The following is a 22,887-nucleotide window of genomic DNA, read 5'->3' as shown; positions in this document are numbered from 1 at the left end:
TTTTTCTCTGCTTTTAACTTTAAAGGGTGAAAGACATAAATTACTATTTAGAACATAAAATTCTCTGATAAGGCTGGATGTTGTTAGAATTTAGGACATTATCCAAGGCAGAGTAAAATATCCAGGTTTTTCCAATCATATGGCTGTCAAGGTCACTTCAAAGTACTTATACCATTAAATATTACATCTAAAATATTGTGAGAAAAGATGGAGAACAATACATTGTGTATGTGCTCCGTGTCATGTACTGGTTTGGCATCTGACATCAGGAATGCTCGGATTTTACAAATAAATTATTTGATCGATCCCCGGGATGTCGGTAATGATACCATTTATTCCTTGGGCACACATGACATGAATGTTATACCTTCTTGGTATATATGTGTGTATGTGCAGGTGTATTGGCATGGATTGTGAAGGTTTATGAAGCTGCATTTGTTCAGTCACAACCCTGAGATCTTAAAGAGGACCAGTCACCTCTCCTGACATGTCAGTTTTAGTAACTACTTGCATTCCCTAAATAAGATGCATTGTTTCCTATTACTCTATGTTATGTCACTCTTCTATTATTTCTACTAGAAGTTTATAAATACTTTGCCAGAAGTCTCCAATGAAGGTCCAACTGGGTGTTACCAGATGGGGTGACCCTGACGCTATCCAATCAGTGCTGCCAGTGGCAGACTGTGCAGGGACTCACTCCCAACTGGTAACATCCAGCTGGACCTTTATTGCAGACTGCTGGCAATTCAATCACAACCTTCTAGTAGGAATAACAGAGGGATGGCACAACATAGAGTCATAAGAATAGATGCCTCAGAGTAATTACCCGAGGAATGCATGTGGTTACTAAATTGACTGAGAAAGATATGGTTTGACAACCACTGCTGCCATCTTTTTTTCCACATGACATGGACCTTTACAGTAGCATCAAAAAAGGAGAATAAAAGAATAATAATTGACCTATTGGGCCATTTCTATAAAATATTAAATTTGGCCAAAACTTTCCTTATAAGTAGCGTTTTTGTGGGGAATCTCTGGATACTCTTCTCCGAGGGTTTTGCATTACATAACATTTTTAAACTGGCAAAACCCAGCTAAAATAATGGGGCATAATGATGGTCAAATGGTTTGGTAACAATGGGACGAACCTGTTGTCAGCAATAAATATCATATACAGTAATTATAGCGGAAGCTGATGAAAACAGTAAAACAAGATATTACTCGTTCTAATAGAACTGGAACCAAGGCATACTGTCAATCACTGTCCATTCCATCCAGTAGGAAAAGAAGTGGTCCATATAAAATAAATTCTACAGTTACTCAAAAGTACCCACAGCATGAAAAATCATTGTCTGTACATCCATACGGAGAAGAAAAGACACAGTAGATGTGGAAGACCCATGGCCTATGCTGGTGCTGCTGACGATTTTTTGCTGGACATCTTTATCATCGTGTCAGACTTATAAGAAAAATTCTTGTATGTCATGTTCTTCAGGAAGTATATCACTGAACAGAATCTTCATTGATCCACCAACTGATTTATGCCTAGAGCAATCAAAAAATAAAAATATATAATTTTATCTCCACAATTTGCTTACAATAGCTGATCTATACATGATAGTAGAGAGAGATGTAGCAACATGCAAATACCTATAGCATTATCAACATGGTATTTAGGTTAGTAAATGCTAAATGATATACATGCAGCACTATATTAAAGACAACTAATGTTCATAATATTTTTACAATAACGTTGAAAAACAGCAAGATAGACCTCCATTTACTTCTAACACTGAGCAAAATACCACTTGGCCCACATTGCCAATTGGAATGATAAATTATGTTAGATATGCTGTAATACAAAGAAGCAGAGCTGAGTGAATGGTAATATCTACTATCTAAAAGCAGTGTCTGATCCCTAGTGCCCCACTGCTGAGATCCCCACCAATCACTAGAACAGGGGTCCCACAACAGAAGGGGTGTATAGAGAGCAAAGGACTTTCTGGCCAAAGAGCTATACTGTAGTTTCATTTGCACTATGGGTAACCCTAGTCTAAACTTGGACAATTCTTTCTTTACTATACCCCTCGTCAGTCTCTCGTATACACTACATCAAAATACTACTCAGAATTGTTCTCACACTGACTCCTCATGTCTAGTGTTGAGGGAATCAAACTCTACGAATCAATCCGAATTTCTGGGAAGATTCGATTTACCGTGAAGCCAAAATTCATTGTGCCTCGTGGTAGCGAATCGATTTTCCCTGAATGGCAGTAAAAAATAAAAAAAATCATACTTGCCTCATCAATTGGAGCGGGAATATCCGTATGCCGTCATCTTGATTAAAGATCTCACATGAAATCCTGTATCACGTCACCAGGCGATTGATTTTAAATTTTTTTAAAAACATTTTACACTGTATTATTGCTGTCAGATGCTGCGATCAGCTATTAACGCGGCATCTGAGGGCAGGGGCGTAACTAGAACTGACTGGGCCCCACAGCAAATTTTTTACAGGGCCCCCCTCCCTTAGGGTCCATTCAGACGTCCGCAAGTGTTTTGCGGTCCACAAAATGTCCGCAAAACACGGATACCAGCTGCGTGCGTTTCGCATTTTGATAGTTCCCTATGATAGAAATGCCTATTCTTGTCCACAATTGCAGACAAGAATAGGCCATGTTCCATCTTATTTTGCAGGGGCCGCAAAATGGAACTACGGATGCGGACAGCACACGGTGTGCTGTCCGCATCTTTTGCGGCCCTATTGAAATGAATGGGTTTGCACCTGTTCCGCAAAATTGTGGGACGGATGCGGACCCAGAACAACGGATGTGTGAATGGACCCTCACTTAAAATAAAACCTTTCAAAAAACCTCTTTGTCTTTGTATCACCATTTTTTGACAGCTAAAACTTTTTTTAGATTTCTGCCTAAAGAGCTGAAGCTTTTTTTCAGGTGGATGAATTGTAGTTTTTATTGGTACCCTTTTTGAATTAAAATTATTTATATTTTTTAATAGTGAAGAAATTTTTGGACATGGCAATGCTTTTTTTTTATGTTTATTTACCTATATTTAAAACACTGTGAAAAGGGGTGATTGGAACTTTCATCCCAACCTCTGCCCACTCCTTCCTCTGCCAGCCTCCTGTACTATAGCATGCGGTACGTGGCAGCCTCCCCTCTCTGCCTCCGCTGCTCTGCCATGTACTAGTGCTTATTATGGCACACATATGCATGCACCCAATGCCAGCCCAGAACCATCCTGGCATCACATTTGTGTATATGTAACTTAAGAGAGTGCCATAATAAGCACTAGTACATGGCAGAGCAGCGGAGGCAGAGAGGGGAGGCTGCCATGTCCCACATGCTATAGTACAGGAGGCTGGCAGAGGAAGCATGGGCAGAGGTTGTGATCTGGCTACCTGGCAACTACATGCAGCTGCCAGGTGGCGATCCCAGCATCTACCAGCCTCCTGTACTATAACAGAAGCAGATGAATGCATTTTATTATATAGGAGGCTGGTGGGACTGGGATGGCAGCTACATGCTGCAGCCTGCCATGGCTGCACACTCAGAACTTTGCCTGCTGCTGTTCCTGGTCTTACCTCCCCTCCTCTCCCAGTCTGTGAACTTGACAGACTGGGAGAGGAGGAAAGGGTTAACTACTTTGACTCTGCCCTGCCCTCCTCTTTCCTCATGCCCAGAGAGGCCCCAGAACCACTGTGCACTAGTGCAGGTGCAGCTGCAGCAGGCAAGGGGGGGAGGGGGGGAACATGGGGGCCCAGGCACATACCTGAAAAAACGAGTGCTGTGCATGCCTGCTGTGCCTCCCTCCGCCCTCTGCTGTGCTTCTTCTCCCAGCCTCCCCGCCCCTTTAGGAGGACTTCATTTGGGGGCGGGCTGCCACTGTGCTGCCTGAAGAGATTCATTTGCATAGTGTGCTGCCGACTTGTTCTCTGGCAAGTGTCACGCTATGCAGGCAGAAGAGGCAGCGAGTCAGCAGATAATCATGGACGGAGTCGCCCGCCGAAGCAGGCCCTGTGTTAATGAATGGGGAAGTAGGATGGATGGGAGGGGGGCGGGCCCCGGCCCCTATGTGACCGCACCAAATGTAAAGGGGAGGGGATTTGGAGGTGTTGTTTTCGGGGGTGGGGCCGGCCTGAAAACGTAAAATTATGTACACACAGTAAGTGTGTGTGAGACACTGCTCCCGGGCCCCTTGTCAGCCCGGGCCCCGAAGCAGCCGCTTCCCCTGCTTCCCTGGTAGTTACGCCACTGTCTGAGGGCTACAATGACGGGGAACGGCGCAAACACTGCTCCGTGTAATTGCACCCACTACTTGCAAAGAAATGTACTTCGTGACGAAGTAATTAATCACAAAGCGAGTTTTTTTGTAAAGTTCGGCAAAGCAGCAGAATCAGATTTTTTAATACTTTGCTCATCACTAATCATGTCACAGTCTCTTTAATGGTTGAAGGAGGCTTTGTAAGTGAAAGTATTGAATGTACTCACTTCAAAAGACAGAACCAGAAAGTACTCCTACAAAAAGAGACATCCCTCAATTCCCCCACCTGATTTTAACAAACCCATATTCGGGCCAATATTCGTCATATATTCGCAAATTCGTGATCTCGTCATTATTTTCTTGATTGCAAAAATTGGCAAAAGAAAAATCTGCGATAAAAAATTAGCGATACGAAAATTCACGATCAACACTACTCCTAAAGTCAAAGATATTGCAGTCTTCTCATTGCAGTGAGGGATCATGGGTACTGATGATTTTTTTTTTAGAATATTCGCGATTACTAAGATATAGCACTATATTCTAGATTTTTGCGAATTCTCGAACTGCCAATATTCGCGATCAACACTAATCCCTACCGATCAGTATTGGACAGGGGTTCCTTGACCCACCAGAGGGAATTATTCTCAGGGCTCAACCTTTATCAATAAAGTCTAATAACTTTTAAATTAAAAAAAAAAGAGACAAAATATATTTTTTCTTACGGACCTTTGGGCCCCAAAGTGATGGCATATTACAGAGGTATGCCAACATGTTTTAGGATGGGAATACCCCATAAAATTACGTTACCATATTACTGTTCTGTCATACAAAGCCATGAGGGCAGTCACCAGTAAAATTCATGAATCGTGTGGTCTGTATCTCACCAAGAGGATTAATCCAACTAGTCTTTTTAACAAATTGCTTGACATAAATGCTTCAAAATAGCTTTGAGGCTGGGCCCTGGATCCATCTATTTAGATATGTTACAATATAATTACAGGAACTGCCCCACTATCTACAGGCTGGAAAAAGAAGTTCTCTGTAGAAGCTTCCATGGTCGTTTTGGCTTCTGCTTCTCTTGTGGCATTTGTAGAAGTCTACAAGGCTCAGAACCACTAAATAACAGGGTTAGAACATGCCATTCATTCCAGGGAGAGACGAGCAATGTCAGTGTTGAATTTGCTAATAAAATCGGAATTCATTCCAATAGTCTAGACTTGGAACACCCAGCTTGTATAGAGTCGCTGACCCTGCAGATATGTATAGGATTTCTGGTAGGAATAGCTGCAAATTAAAATCATCTTGTATAGTAATGAATTTGTGAAGAACGCCCGCACTGGTATTTATTTCTACAACGTGGTGGTTTATCTGTTAGTAATAAGGCAAGTGCTTAATATGTAAAAATGCACAGATTTTGGAACGGAGTATTGGAATCCCTTACCTCAAGTATTGTGCAGGAATATGCGAGAGCTATGCGACTGTTAGTTATTGGTCACAAAATGTGACCACATCCAAGTTAATCATACGGTATATTTGTGTTGTTTTATAAAATAAGGGAACTACTGCTTTTATGTGGTGTCAAAAAGAATACTGAATACATATAAAAATGGTAGTACTAGTAAGCTTCTGTTTTATCATGGTTGACCACATGTTGTCTTTCATTGAAATATGCAACACTAGTGTGCAATTTGGGTCTTATATTGGTTCCTAACGTTGATCACCTATACAGTGACTCAATGGATCACTGCAAGGGTTAATTTACTGCTAAGAACTGACCTCATGCTACAGTGGTAAATTTTATGATTTCTTGTTATGTTTCCTTATGCACTATGTACATGCAAATGGTTATGTATGGACAACAATTAGCTAACACTGGCAGCGTTAGCCTAATTTCCAGGTGATCGGCTGGTCATATAGAGTGTCTAGTCCTCAGAGCTAGAGGCGATAGGTGCATGTGTGAGCTCCTGAGACGCACGCCTGAAGAGAAGCATAGCCCAAGGAACCTTCATCCCTGAGGACAAAAACCGCCAGAGAACATCTTAACTGAGAGAATAACCCTGAGAGAAAGAGAACAGACATTTACAGAAGGTTTAGTTGCACTGGATGGCAATAAGACTTTACTGCATGAGGAAAGGGTATATTGCTTCAGCGCCCACCACTCTTTGAGATGGACTGGCCATCTGATCTCAGATCTGCATCCCGCAAATTGCAGAAAGAAATGAGACAGGGTCCATGTGCACAGCAAAGCTGCATTCACAGTTCCTATGGACTAGTAATACAAACCAATAGGGGGTCATTTATTAAACAGAAATACGCCTATATGGCACGTAACCTGTAGTGGCGGTTCAGTGTAACGATACAAACAGTTGAAGTTACACTGCACCCCTGCAACAAGTTAGATGGTATGCAGTTAAACAGTAAAGAGGGCCATGGCCTCTTCAAACAACTGATCATTGGGTATGCCGGGAGTTGGACACCTGTCAATCTGATATTGTTGACCTATCCTAGATCCTCAATATACTAGTGCTGCACAACCCCTTTAACATGTGCATATATGCCAATGTCTACATAACAGTGTGCTTTTACGTGTGCCAAATGGCATGCATTTTACAACAAACTGCCATGTCTTTACAGTATTACTTTTTGGCGGCCAACCTTGTACTGGTGAATTAAGTTGAAAGATCTTATTTCACCTGTAGAAGATATGCGGCCAATTACTGCAGCAATTCACTATGAAATGTGTGCACGCGGCAAAAACACTGCGCCATTCTGCATGTGTGAAAACACCCTTTGACTTTCTCACTGAGCTTTGCTTATTCATGTGTTTAATAAAATGGTGCACTTAATGAAATCCACTCGCCCTAATTAAACGAATATTGTTAACAGACTCAGCAAAGCTCATGGAAACAAAAAGAACGACTAGAATAAATAGCTGAAAATAGCACGCCAGGAGGGTTACATTACCAAAATGCTAATGCCAAATCAAATATTTAATTTCAAATTATTTCGTAAGTGTGACCTTCCAGTCGTGACAAATACAAACACTATTTGTCTTTTAATAAACACATTACATTTGCTCCAATACAACAACTTCTAGGGCTACAGCAGTAAAATCTCATTTCATCTATTTTGTTATGTTAAAGTAGTGATTTTCTAGTTCATCATTTAAAGGCATACTTGGAAGATAAATCATGGATGTGGTATATGTGTAACCAAAGAAAAACATTACTTCACAAAACCAAGGACCAGAAATAAATGGAGGGAGAATCCTCCTTAATATATTGTATATTCTTTGGCAGTTGAAAACATTAGTTTTCATGGGTCTACCCCAGGAAGAACAATAACCATGCCCAATGGCGTAACTAGAACTGAATGGGCCCACAGCAATTTTTTCTATAGCCTCCCCCCTTTCCCCTTACACACTTCAAACTGGACAAAAAAATATAAAAACACCTCTCTTCTCCTGCGGACGCCTCTACTCTTCAAGCAGCACTGTGTGTAGATACCCAATACACTGTGACCTGACATTGCACCACACAGCATCAGGTCACAGTTAATTCCTATACACACCATGTCCCATCCTGAAGCTGTGCGCTGCCAGGACTTAGTGCCATGCAGGCACCTGAAGAAGAAGAACAGGAAGTGGGAAGTAAAATAAGTGCTAAGACTAGGAGCACCATACTCACCGCGCTCCGGGACCTGAAACTAAGTCCTTTTGCCCTCTTTCGGGCCCCGTGGTAGCCACTTTCCCTGCTTCTATGGCAGCTACTGCCCTGACCAAGCTGATGTCTACTGCACCATTGGAAGGGTGCTCCATTGGTAGATGAGAAAATGGTGAACGTTTTGGTAAATGTTTTAAGAATAGACATGAGAAACTGCATACTAACTACAGTATAAGAGCCAACCACCGGCCACTAGGGTCTTTTTCTTTGATTCAAAAAATGAGACTTTATTGAGGATATTGGATAAAAACACACATGTGTGTGTGTGTTTGTATATATATATATATATATATATATATATATACACACACACACACACACATAGATATGATATGATAGATAGATATCACATAGAAGCCATTACCTGGTTGATCTGTATTTATAGGTGAACACCCAGCACTGTCATTACCTTAGCAGTCTTACATTCATAAATCTGGATTTTGTTGTATCAAGTACCATGAAATACACATGGTGTTAAAGCAAGAGATGTGACACATTCCTTCCCAACTTGTAGGAGATCATTAATTCACCACTGACACATTGTAAATGTAAACAGAATTTTACCACAAAAAGAGACTATTTTTTGGGCTTGGATTGTTCTGGCTTGAACATTTTGGAGGTGACTTTCCCACACATGACAGGAAATGTAGTTTCCATACACATCATCTGTTAAATGACTCCTGCTCAGCAGAGACTGCACGCAATGCCAAGATGTAGCATGCGGCAAGATGGATTTATGAGAAGCCCTCTCCTTTTATATGAGGCTTACAAGTACAGCCAAAAATTGCATTGCTAGAGCTGTCAGCAGGATAGTGCTTTTTAGATGTATGCTGTTAATTGCAATGGAAATGGTTAATATAATCTACTTGGTTGATTAAGATTTTTTTCTAAAGAAGGGATTGAAGTGAACAAGAAAAAAGAAGAGGAAAGAGGAAAACCCGTTTAATCAACACCACCACCACCACCACATACCATGCATGATTAGGAAGAAGATCCTCAAGAACTGCCTTATTGGACAGTTTGGCAGAACAGGTGTAAGGCTCCTGGGAAATTGCAATATACAGGTCAGTACATGCAACATGCAGCATGCATATTTGTAAAACAGACAATTACATGCCGAAATGCTGGTTATTTTGCTTGTATATAGAAATATGAATCTGAATGCTTATATAGACATATGGTAAATAAATATATTTGATTATCCTTAACTGAAAGAGGTTGTCCAGTAGGTGTAAGTCCCACCTCTGGGACAAGTTCCTATCTTCAAAACGGGGCCTAGATGCACCCGGTTGAGAATATAAAAGCGACCACGTAAGTGCAGCCATGGTCAGGCACAACATGGCACTGTTCTGAACAAAGCAGCAGGTTCCAAAGGTCGGAGCTGAAGCTATCGGACATTTATGGCATATCCTGTGCAGAGATATGCAAGTATGATATAGGTGGAATGCAAACACTAAGTTTTTGGTTTTTACAGTGGAATTGCTTAAGAGTTGGGGATGTACCATAGTCACTAGGCAAAACCTGGTGACTCATAAAATCAAGAGAACTGTAGACTTGAACTTAAAGGCCCCCCTGGACATTTCGACAGGACATGTTATAAAGGTCTGACAGGTCCCACTTCCTATCTCCATTGACTTTAATAGGACATCCAGAAATATACAAACACACTTAATTAGCTATTTCAGGAAGTCTTATTGAAGTTCATAGAGAGAGATACGCAAACACTCCATTCCAGGTGGAATGTGATAGGGTCCTGTTCTTGAGATAAAAATGTGTCCCAGAGGTGGGACCTGCATCTATCGGAAAGCTATGGCATATCCTGTGGATATGTCATAAATGCCAAATGGGAATAACCCTTTAAAGGGATTGTCCAAGTTACTCAAAAAGCTACCCAATGGCAGGAGTTGGAATAAAATAATCAAATAATGTATAGTCACCCGTTTCATTACCCTTTGTGGTTTCAGTTTTCTTTCCTTAGCTGCAGCAGTGAAGAGTTTGTATAACCCATGTGACCACTGCAGCCTAAGTGGTATACACAGTCACATGGGCTATATGGTACATCACTGCTGCTGCAAAATGAATAAAGCCTGGCTGGCCTTTGGGACGTTTTTTGATTAACTTAGACAATCCTGTTAATATAAGTGTGGATGCTTTTTACTCTATTAAATCTGCTCTTAGAAATAATTATTAGATTTAGGAACTAGTGAATATAAAATTACTCCAATAAATAAACATACATTCTTTTATTTAAAGTTACTGAAGAACTTTTCTTCACACTTACGTTTTTGCTTTTCCCTTTTATATTGCTTGTAGGTGACGTCTTTGTATCTCCTGACTTTCTCCCTAATGAGGAAAATGGCAGTGAAGAAGATGAAGACGATGTTTTCCCAGGATTTGAAGATTGCAGATTATTATTGTTGTTCTGATTTCCACTAAAAGTTTCCATAATTGATCGAAAAGCACCAAATGGTTTTTTATGATGTTCCCCAACTTCACCATTAGATTGAGACTTTTGTGTCTTTCCGCCATCTTTGTCTTTACCTTCATTTAGATCTACTTCAGTCTGTTCCACTTGAACAATAGGCTCTTCAAAAGTCACCCTGAGTTTCAGATTTTGGGAAGTCCTACGTTTTGAAGAAGGAGATTTTAAAGCACTTTTAGGGCTTGTTGTCTTCTGTGCTGAAGAAGAACCTGATGAGTCTGTTGAACCTAAAGACTGGGGTATGCTCCCAGTTTGGTACTGAGGTTCATAGTCTGGGTCACTACTTTCAGATGTTGGTGATGGACTATGGCCATCCACAGATTTAGATTTTAGCCCTAAAGCAAACCGTCGTCCTGCAGTGTTTGACTGTGTATGCTTTTTTATCATAAGCTCAAGAGCTTCAGAATTTTCCACATTTTCTACTATAGGCTGGGGTCTTGGCTTATCAGCTTTTCTAACAGGTGTATGCTTTTGATCCTCTGAGTTATTGGAGTCTGTATCAGACTCACTGAGAGACCTTTGCATAAGTTGTCGTAATCGAGCAAGCTTAAACTCTCTTTTCTCCAGTGGGATCCATTTAGAACTCCTGGATGATATCCCATCCTGGAACTCCAGTGACAATTTTTCAGGATTAGAAACATTGTCTGCCAAGTCCTTTCCTAATAATTGCCGTAAAATCTTATCAGATTCTTCATCTAGTGCTCTACACCTGAGTCTGCTCGGAGTGGATGTGTTTAGTGACTGATAGCTCTCATGAATGCCATTTAGTTTGTTTTTCTGTGCAAGATCTTCTAATTCAAGTGTCTTCCGTGGGAGACTGCCTGAGGCAGGGGAGGATGGTGAACTGCAAAAGAAAATCTAATGAATGCAAAGATTCAGTCACTCTGAAAGCAAACCATACTTTTAGGAAATAAGGAAATACAGAATGTACAGTGCCTTGCAAAAGTATTCAGCACTCTGACTTTTTTCGTATTTTGTTACATTACAGCCTTAAGTTCAATGTTTTGTTAATCAGAATTCTATGTGATGGATCAGAACACAATAGTCTAAGGGTACTTTCACACTAGCATTTTTCTTTTCCGGCACTGAGTTCCGTCATAGGGGCTCAATACCGGAAAAGAACTGATCAGTTTTATCCCCATGCATTCTGAATGGAGAGAAATCCATTCAGGATGCATCAGGATGTCTTCAGTCCAGTCTTTTTGACTTTTCAGGACGGAGATAATACCGCAGCATGCTGCGGTTTTATCTCCGGCCCAAAAAACTGAACACTTGCCTGAATGCTGGATTTTTTTGCATAAGAATGTATTAGTGCCGGATCCGTTTTGCCAGATGAAACCGGAAAAATGGATCCGGTATTGCATTGCATTTTTCTGACTGATCATGCATTTTTCAGACTGATCAGGATCCAGTCTGCAAAAATGCCTGATCAGTCTGAAAAAATGACATGCGTTTGTATACAGTTTGCCTGATCAGGCAACGGAACTGCCTGCCGGAATCAAACAACGCAAGTGTGAAAGTACCCTATGCTGTAAAAGAAAAACGCTAGTGTGAAAGTACCCTTAGTTGGTGAAGTGAAATGAGAAAAATATATAAATAAAACTTTTGTTTAAAAATAGAAAACAGAAAATTGGCATGTGCGTATGTATTCACCCCCTTTGTTAGGAAGCCCATAAAAAGCTCTGATGCAACCAATTGCCTTCAGAAGTCACATAATTAGTGAAATGATGTGCACCTGTGTGCAATCTAAGTGTCACATGATTTGTCATTACATATACACACCTTTTTTGCATCACTAACCAAACACTGCCATAAAGACCAAGGAACTCTCCAAACAAGTAAGGGAAAATGTTGTTGAGTCAGGGTTAGGTTATAAAAAAAATCCATATCTTTGATGATCCCCAGGGGCAGCATCAAATCTATCATAACCAATGGAAAGAACATGGCACAACAGCAAACCTGCCAGGAGACGGCCGCCCACCAAAACTCACGGACCGGGCAAGGAGGGCATGAATCAGAGAGGCAGCAAAGAGACATAAGATAACCCTGGAGGAGCTGCAGAGTTCCACAGCAGAGACTGGAGTATCTGTACATAGGATGACAATAAGCCGCATGCTCCATAGAGTTGGGCTTTATGGCAGAGTAGCAAGAAGAAAGACATTACTTTGAGCAAAAAACAAAAAGGCACGTTGTGAGTTTGCGAAAAAAGGCACGTGGGAGACTCCCAAAATGTATGGAGGAAGGTGGTCTGATCTGATGAGACTAAAATGTAACTTTTCGGCAATCAAAGAAAACACTATGTCTGGCGCAAACCCAACACATCACATCACAGTGAAACATGGTGGTGGCAGCATCATGCTGTGGGGAAGTTTTTCAGCAGCCGGGATTGGGAAACTGGTCAGAGTTTAGGCAAAGATGGAGGGTGCTAAATACAGGGATATTCTTGAGCAAAACCTGTCCCAGGCTAGGACGGAGGTTCACCTTCCAGCAGGACAATGACCCCAAACACACTGCTAAAGCAACACTTGAGTGGTTTAAGGGGAAACATGGAAATGTGTGGGAATGGCCTAGTCAAAGCCCAGATCTCAATCCAATAGAAAATCTGTGGTCAGACTTAAAGATTGCTGTTCACAAGCGCAAACCATCCAACTTGAAGGAGCTGGAGCAGTTTTGCAAGGAGGAATGGGCAAAAATCCCAGTTGTAAGATGTGGCAAGCTCAAAGAGACTTATCCAAAGCGACTTGGAGCTATGATTGCCGCAAAAGGTGGCTCTACAAAGTATTGAATTTAGGGGGGTGAATAGTTATGCACATTGCCTTTTTCTGTTATTTTGTCCTATTTGTTGTTTGCTTCACAATAAAAAAAAAAAAAAACATTTTCAAAGTTGTGGGCATGTTCTGTAAATTAAATGATGCAAATCCTCAAAAAATCCATGGTTGTGAGGCACCAAAATATGAAAAAAGTCAAGGGGTGAATACTTTTGCAAGACACTATATGTCTATTATTATAAAATGCTATTCTAAAACGCTCCTTTACAAACAGGACTAAGACATAAAAAACAGGGAAGCTGCAAGGACTTCATATTACCAAATTTCTGACTATCAACAGCTATCATTAATGGTACATAGCTATAGAGGGGGTGCACCACTCTGAACAAGCCCAGTAGGGGATAGGGAGTGCAAAGGTAGCATTTTCACCAAGGGCCTGATCTTTAAGGGAACTCAAAGATCTTATATAAAAAAGAGTATTATAAACGGAGGTACAAGTACAGTGACCTGGTGGTTCCCTGCTAAAAAGGTTAATGGTATTATGTAATGTATTGTAAACCTTAAAGGCTGTATATGGAGTGAGGGGTTAATTTTCCAACCCTAGATTCAGTTGCTAGGTATGGGCTGGCCCCATCTTTCCTGTATTGGAGCTGTGTGTTACAATGGCGGTCTGTGCCTGCTGCTGCCTCGTTCCCCTCCTTCTGCAGCATTGCTAGGGTTTATACCTCCTTTCTTTCTATATTCTGATATTCTCTACAGCACTGTGTGTACCAGCTTGACAAATAGGCTAATTTACCTGCTATATATGCTATGTAATGTATCCCACCCCTTTCCTGAGCAACAGGTTCTGTTTGTTCTTTCTAGCCTGCATGGATAAGAAGCCAGTGAAGGAAATAGCATGTGCCAGGTTATGGACTTTACTGTATTTAGTAAGGTTAGTAGCTTCAGGCGGCCTTGCATACCCAAAATACAGACTGGGCATCTGTTAATGTGTTTAAGGACTACATCCTGCTGCTGGACATTGTAGTGCTGTGGATAGAGAGAAATAGAATTTGCACCCATTCTGTGAGATTGGAAATATCGCTTTGCTGTCAGGAAAGGGACTGAGGCGGCCTTAATACTAACATTTCCACCTACCCTGTATAAAGCTCTTTGGGAGAACTGTTTGATGCAATTTGAAAAGACTGTACCTACCCTTACAAGTGCATGTATTTGCGAACTGCTTAAAATGTCCAGTAAAACTGTTGCAGCCAGAGCCCTCCACCGCATGCACAGGTCAGGGATAACTGCAGTAGGATCACCACTGTCTTGGAGCTCTGGATCATTTCCTCTTCAGATATACTTTACATATAGAGGAAATAAGGTTTCTACACCAACATGGAAGGGGATTACTTACTGTAAGAGCAGTGAGACTATGGAACTCTGCCTGAGTATGTTGTGAACTCACTAAAATAGTTAAAAAAATAGGCCTGTCTTTTTGGAGAGGAACAATATTACAAAGTTAAAGTTACTAGAATTATGGAGAAGAGTCATTGATCCAGGGAATTATTCTAATTGCTAGATTTATTTACAGTCAGGAAGCACCCAATAAGGAATATTGGCTTCTACCTCATGTTTTTTTCTTTTTTTGCCTTCATCTGAATCAACTTGTCAGGACAATATGCTGAACTGGATGGACGTCTGTCTTTTTTCAACTTTACTACTTACAAGTATTTTACTAAGATTGGTGGAATACTGAGTTAGGGATTATTTAAGGATTTGGCCATTTGTAGGGGCAGGCTCCGGACGGGGTGGGTGCCCTGTATTTAGAGAGGTAGGGTTTTTGGCAGGTCCCCCTCCCTCATTACAGGGCCATCTAGGGACAGGAATCGTGAAGCTACAAACACCCGAACTCCCTCCTGATTATTTGGAACCTCTCATCATTATTGGTACTGGATTAGCAGCACTCTTCGATCTTCCGGTAAGACCATTCTGTTTATTATCCAAGCTGGTAGTGGCCATGACAGAGTCCATTGCATACGTAATATGGTGAGTCCTCAATCTACCATTGTTGCGGCTATATACTGTATTTCCTGTTGTTTTGTTTATGTTTTGCATTAAAGTTTTATGTATTTTTCATATTCCCTTTTCTACCTTTGTGGAGGCTTTTTGCTACCATTGGTGGGATATAGACATATATTACATGTGTCCATTAACCTCATTTCTGGTCTAAGTATATACTATTAGAATTTAAAAATAATTCCAAATGTTGAAGCTTTGGCACCTTATTGTAAAGCTTATTTCCTCAGGTTACATTCCATTAATGGGTTTTCCCTGCACATATAGCCTGCTCTGTGGTAGGAAATTCATCTTCATCAAATACAGATCTGTTCTGTAGCTCACTGAATATATTACCCTGTAGCATGTTAGATGATGAGGTCTTTAGCTGATCACCATCACAACTGAATGGTGTGTTATGATGTTAACTCTTCTCCTGCATGAAAGTGCTAAAAAACAGTCCATGTATTACAGGACCCAAAAGTGAATTTCAAGATGTGAAATCCTAGCCTGTGATAATGTACACATAATACGCAAGTCTTCTAGAATGAGGTAAAAATAAAACTAAGCAAAGATCAACATTTGAACATCTAGCACTTGAGTCCTCATCTATGATTCACACACCATAAAATATGTAGACCTCAATTCAAGGGTACAGCGAACTTGTTAAAGTATCTGTTTCTTTAAGGCCTCATGCACACGACCGTTGTGTGCATCCGCAGCCGTTGTTCCGTTTTCCTTTTTTTTTTGTAGACCCATTGACTTTCAATGGGTCCGTGGATAAATCGGAAAATGCACCGTTTGGCTTCCGCGTCCGTGATCCGTTTTTCCAGTCCGTGAAAAAAATAGGACCTGTCCTATTTTTTTCACGGACAACGGTTCACGGACCCATTCAAGTTAATGGGTCTGTGAAAAATCGCGGATGCACACAAGATAGTCATCCGCGTCCATGATCCGTGTCCGTTTTTCCTATCATTTTCAATGCAAACTTGACTTATTTTTTTTTTTTCACTTTTCATGTCCAAGGATCCTCCAAAAATCAAGGAAGACCCACGGAAGAAAAAAACGGTCACAGATCACGGAACAACGGAAATCCGTTTTGCGGATCGCAAAAAAAAAACGGTCGTGTGCATGAGGCCTAAAACTGATGGCCTATCAGCTGTTTAAGGGGGCTGCGCTTTGTACTTTTAGTATCGGGTGTGACTGCTACTTGAATGGGAAGAAGCTGTGGCAAATTTGAATAAAAGAACATAGCAATATCCGGTAAATATTGAAGGATGGGCTTATGCTAGGTAGAGGTTTTTGTCGCATTTTTCCATTGATGCAGCTGTATTAAGGCATTTTTTATGCGTGATGAGTTGTATTTTTCAATATCCCCATGTTGGGGTAGATACAACTTAGCAATTACGTTTTTTAGCCCTTTCTGGGCAGGAATGGGGAAAACAGCAATTCCGTTATTGTTTTTTTTTTTTTTGTGTGTGTTTTGCTCTGTTCAATGTGTGGCATAAATAACATGTTATTTCAGTTTTGTGGGTTAGTATGATTATGGCATTACTAAATGCATATTTATTTCTTTACATTTTACTACTTTTGTGCCACACAAACACTTCCTGTAAAAAATGAGGGCTTGTTTTTTGTAGGACAAGCTGCAATTTATATTGGTACCATTTTGGGGTACATAATTATATTTTAAATGGTCTTTATTCCATTTTTTGGAAGGTTATATAAGCAGCAATAGGAAATATGGCATTGTTTTTTTTTTTGTTTTTTTTATGGCAGATTAAATAATGGACAATTTAATCTGGGTCGTTATGGACGTAATTATGTGTACAAAAAACAAAATGGCTGCACACCATTATATATACAAACAATAGAGCTAGGAAATGGGGGTCATTCTAGATAAAAGTGGTACAATACCGACTATTTACATAGCGTAATTATGTGTACATTATTTATTTATTTATAATATTGAATATAGGTTTGTGTCTTTTTTTTTTTACTTTTAGATTTTTAAACATATTATATATTTTTTTACATTATTTTAACGTCCCTCTAGGGTAAGTCACCACTGGGAGTCCCCAACACTAGTACAATACACTGCAATAGATATGTATTACAATGTTCAGATATACAGACAGGACTCCTATTAGGCCCTGTCTCTGGTTTAGTAGGAGTACTAAGATGGTAGTTAGTGTTGTGCGAAACAAGGAATTCGACGCTGAATTTGGTCAGAAGTTTAGGAAAACTTCGATTCCCAGCTAATACGAATTTCCTCTCACTTCATGGTGTGGGGTTTCGCTCTGGTAGATAGGGTAAGCGGACGCAGTACAGAGGCAAAAGACAAGTTCTTAACACAAAATTTCAATATTTATTCACACTTGAGGCAAATGCATAAAACAATGTGTTACTTTGCAGTCTTGGTGTTTACTTCACACACAATGGAAAGTACATCTTGGTGTTACTTAACACAAATTGGAAAGTTCATATAAGACAAGTCACCTTGATGTCAGTTCTGCCTCCAGCAGTCCACGGCAGGCTTTAGGGGGCATGTTTCCTCGGCATATGGGTCTCAGACCTCCAACCTGGCACCAAGCCTCAGATCCTAACACAGAGATTCTGCTGCTGAGCCCAGCTGCCTATTTAAGGACAGCCAGGTGCTGCCAAAAACCCGGACCGGCAATTAAAATCCAGTCCGGTATTCGACCCCAACTGGTTGCAAATCATCCCAGCAGCACAAGCTGGGAGGAAAATCCCTGTTTTTCCAGACCATTCCCCTCACTGTGTCACATACCCCCCTTTGTTCAACCCTGAGGGGGTGAACACTCGCCAGACAATGCACTCGGGACAGGGCATCCGCATTTCCCTGCAACCAGTCTGCCCTGTGCTCCACTGTAAATTTAAAGTTCTGTAGGGAAAGGAACCATCTGGTGACCCGGGCATTTCTGTCTTTGGCTTGGGTCATCCACTTGAGAGGGAAGTGGTCGGTCACCAGGTGGAATTTTCTCCCCAACAAATAATAAAGGAGAGACTCGAGTGCCCACTTGATAGCCAGGCACTTTCTCTCCACTATACTGTACCTGGTCTCAGCTGGGGTGAGCTTACGGCTGAGGAAGACAACGGGATGCTCCTCCCCGTTGACTTCATGAGACAGTACAGCACCGAGGCCTACTCCGAGGCATTGGTCTGTACTATAAATTCCTTTTTGAAGTCGAGCATCACCAAAACCGTGGATCCACACAGGGGCCGACTTCAAAGTGGAGAAAGCCTCTTCCGCCTGATCATCCCAGCGAACCATCACTGACTTGCGTCCCTTCAAGAGCCCTGTCAATGGTGCGGCCAGCGTAGCAAAGTGGGGGACAAATCTCATGTAATAGCCCACCATTCCCAGGAACGACTTTACTTGCCTAGTGGTGACAGGTCGAGGCCAATTCCGTATCGCCTCTATTTTGTTCACTTGGGGTTTGATAACTCTGCGCCGAATGACGTACCCCAGGTATTTAGTTTCCTCTAACCCTATCACACATTTTTTTGAGTTAGCGGTGTGTCCAGCCTTCCGAAGGGAGTCCACTACGGTCTGCAATTTGGGTAGGTGACTTTCCCAGTCGGTACTATGGATGACAATATCGTCCAGGTAAGCGGAAGCGTACCGACGATGTGGACGAAGCACAATGTCCATAAGTCGTTGAAAAGTGGCGGGGAGCCATGCAAACCAAAGGGTAACACCTTATATTGGTACAGCCCCTCTGGTGTGATGAAGGCAGTTTTCTCTTTGGCAGCCTCCGTCAAGGGTACCTGCCAGTACCCTTTGGTAAAGTCCAAAACAGAAAAATACCAGGCAATAAGCTCATCCACCCGGGGCATGGGATACGCATCGAATTTGGAAATCACATTTAGTTTACGAAAATCGTTACAGAACCGTAACGTCCCGTCCGTTTTGGGTAGTAAAACTATAGGGCATTAGCTGCACTTCCTCCGAGATGGCTTGTCGCCGAGCCTCGGGTACCCGGAATGGTTTCAACAATATGTTCACCCCGCAGCTGGTTTACCGGATACAGCATATTCTGATGAACCACAAAACAGGGAAACATCGACTCGGCTCCAGGTTGTTGTGGTTCACCATCAATTATTACCACATTCTCCCAGGCTCGGGATAGGGTTGGGTCCCGGTGTTGTGCTGTACCGAAATTATCCCCGGAGACGTTGAGGTCTGCTAGCTCAGGACCCGGTAGCAAGTCCTCCACAACTACCACCATTACATTCAGCGGGGTTGTCTCTCCCTCTTCCAGGGTTCATGCATTCCTCCTGAACAAGGCCAATCTCCTGGGTTTACCCCTGATTCACGGGTATCAGTTACTCTCACAACCGGCCATAGGGCCAGGAAGCTCGGAAAGTCTCTCCCTATTATGAGTTCGTAGTGTAGATTTGTGGTGACTTCCACCTCGTGGGTCTACCTGCCGGCTACCGTGGTTAAAGACACCAGTGCGGTGGGGTAGTCTTTTAAGTCTCCATGGATGCACATCACCCCGACTTTCTGGCCAGTATACTCAGTGGACCGCACTAGGGTAGCCCTTACTAGGGTCACCAGGCTCCCTGAGTCCAGCAGCACCTCCGCTTGAGTGTCTCCCACTTCCACCTGGCACAAGTGGTCTAGAGATTCCGGTGTACCTGTTACACACAGTTTCCTGGCATATAGCGACTGACGGTAACCACAATTAATGTCCATGGGATTAACCCGATGAGTACAGTCAGCCCTTACATGGCCAGGCTCCTGATACTGCCAGCAGACTAACGGAGCCAGGCCCATAGTGGGTACATCCCGGGTGGGTTTCATCGGCTCAAATCTCCGGCCCTGGGGTAGAAATTTCTGGGGTTTGGCTGCCCCCTCCCAAAATAACCCCCCTGTAGATTCTTAGTAGCCTCATAGCAATCCACCAGGTCCACCATCTCCAGGGCACTGCCAGGAGACACCTGGCCTATCCAGTGCTGGAGAGGCGTCGGCAAAGCCCTCCAGAACATATGAGCTAATAGTCGATTCAGAATAGCCGTGGGACTCAGCACATCAGGCTGTAGCCACTTTTGCAAAAGGTAAAATAAGTCATAATACTGGGGTCTCGCGGGCTCAGCCGGGTTAAACCCCCACTGATGTACCCGCTGGGCCTGGACCAACACATTCACCCCCAGTCTTGCCAGAATCTCACCCTTTACTTTTTGGTAGCCGGCCGCTTGATTGTTTGGCAAGTCGAAATACACCCGCTGAGAATCGGATGCCAGGAATGGAGCAAAGACCTCAGCCCACTGGTCTCAGGTTAGTTTCTTCCTTGTCGCCACCTTCTCGTATATCGCCAGGTAGGTTTCGACGTCATCTTGGGGATCGCCGCACGAACCGCTTTCCGGACATCATGGACGCTTTGGGATGTTCCTACCGTCTGTATAGCCATCACGTGTTGTAACAACAGCTGGTTTGTTTCTTGCTGCTGCCTGTTAGCCTCCCGTTGTTGCAGGTTGGTTTCTCGCTGCTTCTGGTTAGCCTCCACAAAAGCCTTAATTTCGGCCTCCATTTTGTCAAGGGTCACGGGTTGAAATTTAGCAGGTTTAATGCAAGACATACAACTGTGCCCGGAGCAAAAATGAAAAACAACAATACTTTGGCGATCCGCCTGCCTCACTGCGCTTGCCTGCATCCTCCACCAATTGTAGGGTTTCGCTATGGTAGATAGGGTAAGTGGACGCAGTACAGAGGCAAAAGACAAGTTCTTAACGCAAAAGTTCTGTATTTATTCACACTTGAGGCAAATACACAAAACAATACCTTACTTTGCAGTCTTGGTGTTTACTTCACACACAATGGAAAGTACATCTTGGTGTTACTTCACACAAATTAGTAAGTTCATATAAGACAAGTCACCTTGATGTCAGTTCTGCCTCCAGCAGTCCACGGCAGGCTTTAGGGGGCATGTTTCCTCGGCACATGGGTCTCAGACCTCCAACCTGGTACCAAGCCTCAGATCCCAACACAGAGATTCTGCTGCTGAGCCCAGCTGCCTATTTATAGACAGCCAGCTGCTGCCAAAAACCCGGACTGGCAACTAAAATCCAGTCCGGTATTCGACCCCACCTGGCTGCAAATCATCCCAGCAGCACACGCTGGGAGGAAAATACCTGTTTTACAAGACCATTCCCCTCACTGTGTCACAATGGTAACAAATCAGGCTTTCCTAAAATGACTGCTGCAAATGTTACAAAGCGAAACTAAGTGTAGAGGAGACAAGCTCGGGAACGCAAGATCACCCATAATGCCATGCAGCCAGCCAATCCACAGGTAACTATCCTCTGTGATGTCACAGTCCTATAAAACCCTCATCCCCCGCGGTCTCCGCCATTTCACTGTGAGCTAAGCATAGGGCGAATGCCTTAGGGACAGTGTTGCTGAAAACGTCTAATAGAATAATATTGGATCAGGAGAGTGCAGGGAGATAGTAGGGAGACTTATTCTGCGGCAGTTTTATTTATTCCTACATTTACTTATTCCTACATCAGCTGCAAACTAAGATATGCAAGTCAATACCAATAAGATGTAAGCCTTTACTATTCCTGTGCCAGCGTGCCAACCAATACTTTCCAGTCTGCACCCCTTAGTGGGGGCCAAGTCTTAATGATGACCACCCACATCTTTTGATGGCTTTACAGACTTTTTTCGTATTTTGTTACATTACAGCCTTAAATTCAATGTTTTGTTAATCTGAATTTTATGTGATGAATAAGAACACAATAGTCTAAGTTGGTGAAGTAAAATGAGAAAAATATATAAATAAAACTATTGTTTAGAAATAGAAAACAGAAAATTGGCATGTGCGTACAGTCATGTGAAAAAATTAGGACACCCTTTGAAAGCATGTGGTTTTTTGTAACATTTTTAATAAATGGTTATTTCATCTCCGTTTCAACAATACAGAGAGATTAAAGTAATCCAACTAAACAAAGAAAACTGAAGAAAAGTCTTTTCAAGATCTTCTGTAAATGTCATTCTACAAAAATGGCTATTCTAACTGAGGAAAAAGATAGGACACCCTCACATGTATTCCCTCTTAAATTGGCTCAGATCTCACACAGGTATATCACACCAGGTGCACATAATTAGTAGATCGTTACTCTGCATGTTGAATGAGGCTTGCCCTATTTAAACCTCAGACATTTAGTTTGGTGTGCTCCTGACTGTTGAAGTGAGAGTGAGCACCATGGTGAGAGCAAAAGAGCTGTCAGAGGACTTCAGAAAAAAGATTGTAGCAGCCTATGAGTCTGGGAAGGGATTTAAAAAGATCTCAAAAGATTTTGAAATCAGCCATTCCACTGTCCGGAAGATAGTCTACAAGTGGAGGGCTTTCAAAACAACTGCCAACATGCCCAGGACTGGTCGCCCCAGCAAGTTCACCCCAAGAGCAGACCGCAAGATGCTAAAAGAGGTATCCAAAAACCCTAAAGTGTCATCTCGAGAACTACAGCAGGCTCTGGCTACTGTTGATGTAGAAGTACATGCCTCTACAATCAGAAAGAGACTGTACAAGTTTAACTTGCATGGGAGGTGTGCAAGGAGGAA

The 22,887-nt window shown here is 42.2% G+C and overlaps 1 protein-coding gene across 3 annotated transcripts in view; it reads right to left on the bottom strand.

Annotated features, from left to right (window-relative positions):
- Positions 1 to 696: 696 nt before the first annotated feature.
- Positions 697 to 22,887, bottom strand: part of LOC120988466 (synuclein alpha interacting protein) — a 239,487-nt gene continuing 217,296 nt past the window's right edge. For 2 of the 3 annotated variants that reach the window (XM_040415945.1, XM_040415946.1), the window contains 3 exons: positions 10,288 to 11,332; positions 8,979 to 9,049; positions 697 to 1,545 (listed from right to left, as the gene is read on the bottom strand). In XM_040415945.1, coding sequence (XP_040271879.1) covers positions 1,461 to 1,545; positions 8,979 to 9,049; positions 10,288 to 11,332 — 1,201 coding nt within the window. In that variant the 3' untranslated portion in view covers positions 697 to 1,460. The remainder of the gene's footprint in view (positions 1,546 to 8,978; positions 9,050 to 10,287; positions 11,333 to 22,887) is intronic. The other variant, XM_040415947.1, reaches the window with a different exon arrangement.

Source organism: Bufo bufo, chromosome 2 (genome assembly GCF_905171765.1).
Source record: "Bufo bufo chromosome 2, aBufBuf1.1, whole genome shotgun sequence".
Taxonomy (NCBI): domain Eukaryota; kingdom Metazoa; phylum Chordata; class Amphibia; order Anura; family Bufonidae; genus Bufo; species Bufo bufo.
This window is presented reverse-complemented; position numbering and strand designations above follow the sequence as displayed.